We start from the raw sequence: 6,534 nt of genomic DNA on the forward strand, positions 1-6,534 counted from the left end.
TCCGGGACCTGGCGGCAGCCGCGCCGGGGGCTCCGCTAAAGCCAGCGCGCCCTGCGGAACAGGGCCGGGAGCGCCGTGCCGTGGGGAAGGGACCTGGGACGCTGAAGGCCGGAGGTTAATTTACACCGGGGTCCTCCGGGGCTTGTTTTCTCGCCCCTCCGGCACTTCGGCCTCTGCAGGGGACGGCAGCGTTGAAATGCGGGTTTGTTCCCCCCCGACGTCCGTTTCCCTCCGGCTGCTGCAGTGCCGGGCCCCCGGGAGCGGGCACGGCGTGCTGGCGTCCCGCTCCCGACGCCGGTAAGCTCTTCCGCCTCTGCGTGGGGAAATGGCTGTCCAGGCTGCGGGAGCGAGCGCGGTTAGCTAACAGAGCCTCTTCGTTGCTACCCGCGCTGCGGGTTAAACAAACAAAGCAGCAATTTTGACTTTCTAATCAATGCTTTTTACATTTGACATCTCTTCTCTTGAAACAGGTCCCACAAGGCAGAGGAGCCTGGCTGGGGAGGATCGCCGTCGGACTGGGCCGCCTTTAAAAGGGCACTTCTGTTCCAAGTGGGGATTTTAGCTGCTGGTTTTATTGCACGCTCTCTGCTGACCAGGCAACAGAAACCTCATTAGAGTCACATTTTTACATATCCATTTCATTTACGCTATAGAGAATATGACCAAGTGTATTCCACAGAGCAGGACGTACAGTAAGGCTATTCACAATGTGAATGTTCAACAGAGTATTTGATATTTAGAGATCTTCAGCAAAAACACGTTAAGAATCTTGGTTGGAAGACAGCAAGACTTGTAATGCTGGAACTCGGTCGGGCCTTGCAAGTGCCTCCGCTCGGTCTCCCAGGCCACAGCCGAGTGTCAGCGCCAGCGTCTGCAGCACCAGGGCGGCAGTTCTGTAGTCTTTACATTGAAGAGTAACTGAAAAACAGACGACGTCTGAAATCGATGAACGTTTTCATGAACTGGTACACAAGATCCATTCTTGGTTAAGTTCCAAGAGCCCTGTTTTACAACACTAGCTCAAGTTCACGTTTGTGTTTTCAGAGGAAGGAAAAAGAATGTCACAAAAGCACCTGAAAGAAGCCTTTATCAGTAACTTAAATGGAACTAGTTTGCTGGAAATTTCACTAGGCCTGTCTCTACCTCCGCTCTGCCTGCTTTGCAGAGGACTCCTCTTGATTTTATATCACCTGCGCTACGGGAAACCTTTAAGTTCAAGGAAATACAGCCTGCTCCTAGACTTCCTCGTGCTAGTATCTCCTCTCCTGTTCTCCTGCACAGTCTTGTCTCCGATCATGTTTTTCATGCCAACTATCATTGCAGCCTTCTGTGCCGGAATATTTTCTAAAATATACAGCCAAAGAAAACATGAGACCAGAGTGCCCTTTAGGCAAATCGTAGAAGACTTCCAGAAGGCGTACTTGGATCCAGAATACATTCCAGCAATAACTGCGTTTCGTGTTTATGTCAACGTGTTGACATCAATCGGCATTTTAGCAGTGGATTTCCCGCAATATCCAAGGCGATACGCCAAAGCCGAGACCTATGGAACAGGAGTTATGGATTTGGGGGTTGGAGCTTTTATTTTTGGTAATGCTCTCGTCTGTCCTGAAGTTAGACAAAAGTCTTGCGTGACACAACCAAAATTTTCCAATCTGGCCAAACAGTTCTTTTCCATTTGGCCGTTGATTTTTCTTGGCTTTGGACGACTGCTTAGTGTTAAATCTATAGAGTATCATGAACATACTTCAGAGTATGGAGTGCACTGGAATTTTTTCTTTACCTTAGCTTTCGTGAGGCTTGCAGCATCTCTACTTTTAGCCGTATTTCCAAAAAATAAATCTTGGATTGTCGCTATAAATCTTGCTGTACTTTATCAGCTTACCCTTAACGCTACCTCTCTGAAGACGTTTATCCTGCATGGGAGCGACGGCAGAGATACTAGGGTTGGCTTTTTAAATGCCAACAGGGAAGGACTGCTCTCTCTCTTTGGATATCTCGCCATATATATGGCGAGCGTCCAAGTGGGACTCTGGCTGCTGAAGTGCAGAAACTCAGTGAAAGGCTGGATTGAAGCGGCGCGTTTCTTGCTGCTGACAGCCCTCGTGCTCTTCGCGTTCCTTCACGTGTCGCAAGCATATGCGGACCCTGTGTCCCGCCGGATGGCTAATCTGCCCTACTGCGTATGGGCGGTTGCTCACTGTCTGACTTTCTTTATCTGTTTTGTAGTGACTGATCTCGCGTTGGTGTTCACAAAGCTTCTTGTGAAGGGGTCCAGTGTGCCCTCTTGCTGGAACGTTGCAAAGCCCCCTAATACCGGTACGAAGCGTGAAACGGAGGCCGTGCCCGTCAGAACGGAAGGCAAGCTGTCGCACATTTGCCTGATTAGCGCTATTAATAAAAATCAATTACTCTTTTTCTTGCTAGCAAATGTTATGACTGGTACTGTGAACATACTGATAGATACAATCCACAGCAAGACTGCATTTACGTTATGTATACTACACTTGTATATGTTTTTTAACTGTTTAATTATGTATATATTGCATGCCAAAAATATAGTATTAAAGTTTTGGTGATTCCACTCTGTCTTAAGTGGAATAGTTGAACTTTGTTTGCTGTAGTTGAGTGATGGTATTTTAATGGAAAAATTAGTTTTTCCTGTAGGTAATGCAATAATTTATAATTTAGTATAGCTTTTTATGATTTAGTGTTCTTTTTTTTTTTAATGGTTTGTTTTACCAAATTATACAGTCAATGCTGTTACCTGTTGGAGTTGCTACACACTTCCCTGAAAACTTAAGTTTTTGAGATTGTTTGCTGAATACTCCTGCTGCTCCTATAAACACTCGTGCAGAAGAGGAACACTGTATTTACAGTTAGTGAACTGTGTTCATACCCAAGTGCTGGTAGAATTAGATAACAATGTGTAGAGTAGAAGCCAGATGAGAAGTAAGAAAATGAGTAATTAGAGAGAGAGAGACTTAGCTGTGTCAAGATTTACCTAGTTAAGGCCCTTGCATAAATGATAAGAATAATTCTTTATATAAAATGTATTGAATAAGTGGATACTTAAAAATGTTTTGGCCCCAGTCCTGCAAAGATTTATGCATATGCTTGACTTTGATGGCAGTAATTTTATGTGGAATGTTAATCATATACTGAAATCTAAATTAGCCTTTGAATTAAAGCTAAATTTTATTTTCATCCTCACTGATGAATATAAATGAAGACCCTAGATAAAGTGTGGTGCTCTGAAGGATAGAACTCAACTGCAGATGAATTCATAAAGCAGTTATTGGAATTTGTGGCGCAGATAATAAGAGCAGCACAGCCTTTTAAAAAAAACCAACACGAAGACCCAAAACTAATTCACCCCCAACCTGCATACCAATATGTTGTGACAGCTCATCTTTAGGAACGCTGCAAAATACGGTCTTCAGCTCTACTTTGAAAGTACTCGAGGCCCACCTACTTGTCTATAAAATTATTTTGAACAGCAGCTCATTTAGTACTGTATTTTGACAGCTGAGATGTCTTCAGGTGGGAACATTCTGGATTAATTTTTATTAGCAAACAAACAGTGTGCAAACGGAAAGAAGCATGATGCAGTGGGTCAGGGTACCGGCAGAGTATTGACAAGAGATGCGTTCAATTTCTCTATCACGGTCTTCCTGCAGGCCCAGAGCAGAACACTGTCTTTGTTCACTTTCCTAACCGTGACAGTTCTTCCTGACCTCATGAAGTTGCTGAGAAGAGAAATACATTTAAAGATTGTGAGGAATTCAGTAATGGGAGACATAAATAGTTGAGAAGTAGAATACAAATGGTAGTTGATGATCGATGTCTAATGTCAGCGGAGTTACAGCGGTGCACATGGGCCATATTTCTCCTTGTCTATCAAATGTGGTGAATCATAAAACCTATGCAGATTAAGCCTCTAAATCAGATTCCTTAAGGCAGACATGCTGTGGAATATTCTTAAATTTATGAGGTTCTCTTAGCTGTTGGCCAATGGAAAGGTGAAGTCTGAGGATTATAGGCTGTGGCCACGCTGATTTCATGCTTGTTTACTTCCAAGTTATAGCCATATAGTCTTCAGAATTAAAGAAAAACAGCTCGTATTATCCTGGGGACAAATGCAATTAATTGGCAACAATGTCTTATAAACAGTCGTCACAGTTTATAGCAGAGTTTTCTGGTAACTGGTGTATGTATTTATTTTAAAGTATTTCCTAGCCTTGCCTAGGGAAGAAAGGCCTCCATCATGAACTGAATGGCACTACTCATTTATGCAAAATTACTCATGGATATTAATTTTTGAAATATTTGAAGCACAAGACCTGCAATGAGTTCTGCCTGTGAGCACAAGTCTATCAGTGTGATTCAGAATTAAGGCATTAATTGGGCGTGACAAAGCGGAGTTGTGTCTGGGCAAGCAGCAAACCATCTAGATGCCAACTCCCATTTCGTGAAGCAAAAATTACGTGGGATGTCTGCTGGGTCCGTGCAGAGCCCTGTCAGCTCCGCGCAGGCAGCAGGGTGGTGGGTACCAATTCCAGGGCTGGAGCTGCAGTTTGCAACAACAGAGCCTGCAAACCGAGGGGACTGTGGTGCACAAATAACGACGAGAGTGAGAACCCGCTTCTCTCGACAACGGCACACCACCACATCACGAGGCCGTCTCCCGCTTTTAAAGCCGTATGAAGTAAGTTGTTCACCACTGAATTAATGAGAGACAATTAATTCTCATTGCTTATTGTCGATAACAACCGCGGCAAGCTCTGCCCTGAAGCAACCAGCATAGTTATTAATGCTGAATGTTTAGACTATGAATAGATACAGATGATTAACCGTGCTTCTCCAAGAAATGCAAACAAGCATTCTTTGATCACAGAGTCTCTCCGAGCAAACGGCACTGTAATGAGTTTGAAAAGATGCGAGAGAAGCTAACACTACGACACTGCTGTAGACACTTTCTCCGCACACCCCTCAATAGCTGTTAGCTCAGTGCTGGTAGGAACACAAACACTACATTTCGTTTCACTTTGGGGCGCGCTTAGACGAGTAAGCTCGTACAGATCAAAGATGTATTTAAAAAAATCAGAAGCTTTTATTTAGCTGTTACATAATTAGTGAAAGTTAAAGATATTTCAACTAGTAAGACTGAAATGGCTCAACTATAGCACGCCACCAACTTCAATCATAGTAAAGCAGAGGACTGGGAAAACAATTTGCTGTGTCCTTGATGCCCTCGTTCCACCGAATGACCTTTTTGTAGGGCTGCAGGATAGAAAAAATATGGTGGGAGAGTAGAGCCGATTACATTTATCCTTAACCTTGTTGTTTGTTAAACATTAGTAGCTTCTTACCAAATTTCATTATTTTTAAGGATCAACTCACTAGCACGCCTTCCTTCCAACCCAGTAGTGTCTCTTTTGAAGTCAAATGTTACAATAAAGATTTCAGGCAGTATCCTATTTCAAAGCCACTATGTCCTAAAGAACAGGTATTTCTTTCAGGCAAAAGACGGGGCATGCAAATGAACAGCATGAAGGGGCCGTCTGTCTTCTCACCGTTGTGCAGATAACAAGAGAGCGGCATTTTCTAGCGATGTAAAAAAACCTTCTCCGTGGATAAAACATACATGAAATGTTATGGGGCTTTTCATACGTAGATTACCAATGTGCACCCTGAGAATACAAAATCTGGGGCATTGCTGTTTTGTCAGTGTGATCCAACCACGCCCTGGGCGTGGAGGGGCAGAAGTGACACGGGAGCCCGCACGCTGCGTGGACCCTGCAAAGACAACACACACTCATCGCAGTCCGGTGTGCTGACGATACTCTAATGTGAGAAACTCCCTTGTTACAAAATGCCAGCTTTCTTTTTAGCTGAAGAAGAAAACCATGAAAATACACAAACTGCAGATTGTGCAGCGATGTGGCTCTGCACAATGTTTCCGTTAGAGGTAGAGATGTTGCATGATGAGTTCAATTAACTCCTCCACTGAAGATGTTTTCTACGTAGAAACAAGAAAAAAAAAATCCTGCTAATTGCCTCCCCTGCATTTTCTTGTGAGGACTTCAGTGTCTATACACATAAATAACAAGAATGAACAGATCGACTATATTATTTAATAGTTCAAGAAAGGCTATGGAGGTTTTTTTGGCTGCCTAAACTAAGCGGCCACAGGATTTCTAGCTGGTTGCACGAGGGTGCTGCAGAAGCCAACAGCCTTAAGTTAGAGACCGTAAGTCCAATTAAAGCCTGCCTACCTGGCATGTAATCAGGGCAGGGAAATCTGAGGCTGCACTTTGATGTCTGGGCTGCGTCTCAAGCGCAGGCGCTGGATGCATTTTTGTCAGCTTACGCTCCCCGATGGCCTGCGCTCGGCTGCATCTACAGCAAAGCCTGCGCCGAGGCCGTTTCCACGCACAGGCCCCGATACGCTCCGGCCCTGTCCCACTCGAGACAGCGACGGGTCTTCATCCTGCCAACGCTTTGGGGCTGAACCCCACTTGCTCCCCTTCA

General features: G+C 44.4%; 1 protein-coding gene and 1 long non-coding RNA gene across 2 annotated transcripts; one reads left to right on the top strand and one right to left on the bottom strand.

Moving 5' to 3' along the window:
* Window positions 1-215: 215 nt before the first annotated feature.
* Window positions 216-2,619, top strand: PIGW (phosphatidylinositol glycan anchor biosynthesis, class W). The gene is made up of 2 exons (XM_009324102.1): window positions 216-297; window positions 471-2,619. Exon 2 carries the CDS (start codon window positions 1,059-1,061, stop codon window positions 2,577-2,579), a length of 1,521 nt encoding a protein of 506 aa, XP_009322377.1. The 5' UTR covers window positions 216-297; window positions 471-1,058; the 3' UTR covers window positions 2,580-2,619.
* Window positions 2,620-3,505: 886 nt separating this feature from the next.
* LOC103917011 lies at window positions 3,506-6,418 on the bottom strand. The gene is made up of 2 exons (XR_663609.1): window positions 6,279-6,418; window positions 3,506-3,749 (listed from the first exon to the last, which is right to left on the bottom strand). It is a non-coding gene; the product is annotated as an uncharacterized LOC103917011 (long non-coding RNA).
* Between the last annotated feature and the right edge of the window lie 116 nt (window positions 6,419-6,534).

This window comes from Pygoscelis adeliae, unplaced genomic scaffold, assembly GCF_000699105.1.
Source record: "Pygoscelis adeliae isolate BGI_AS28 unplaced genomic scaffold, ASM69910v1 Scaffold290, whole genome shotgun sequence".
In the NCBI taxonomy this organism is placed as follows: Eukaryota; Metazoa; Chordata; class Aves; order Sphenisciformes; family Spheniscidae; genus Pygoscelis; species Pygoscelis adeliae.

What these genes read in the sequence shown, in the direction of transcription:
- PIGW (XM_009324102.1), top strand. Translation starts at nt 1,059, where the DNA reads ATGTCACAAAAGCACCTGAAAGAAGCCTTTATCAGTAACTTAAATGGA.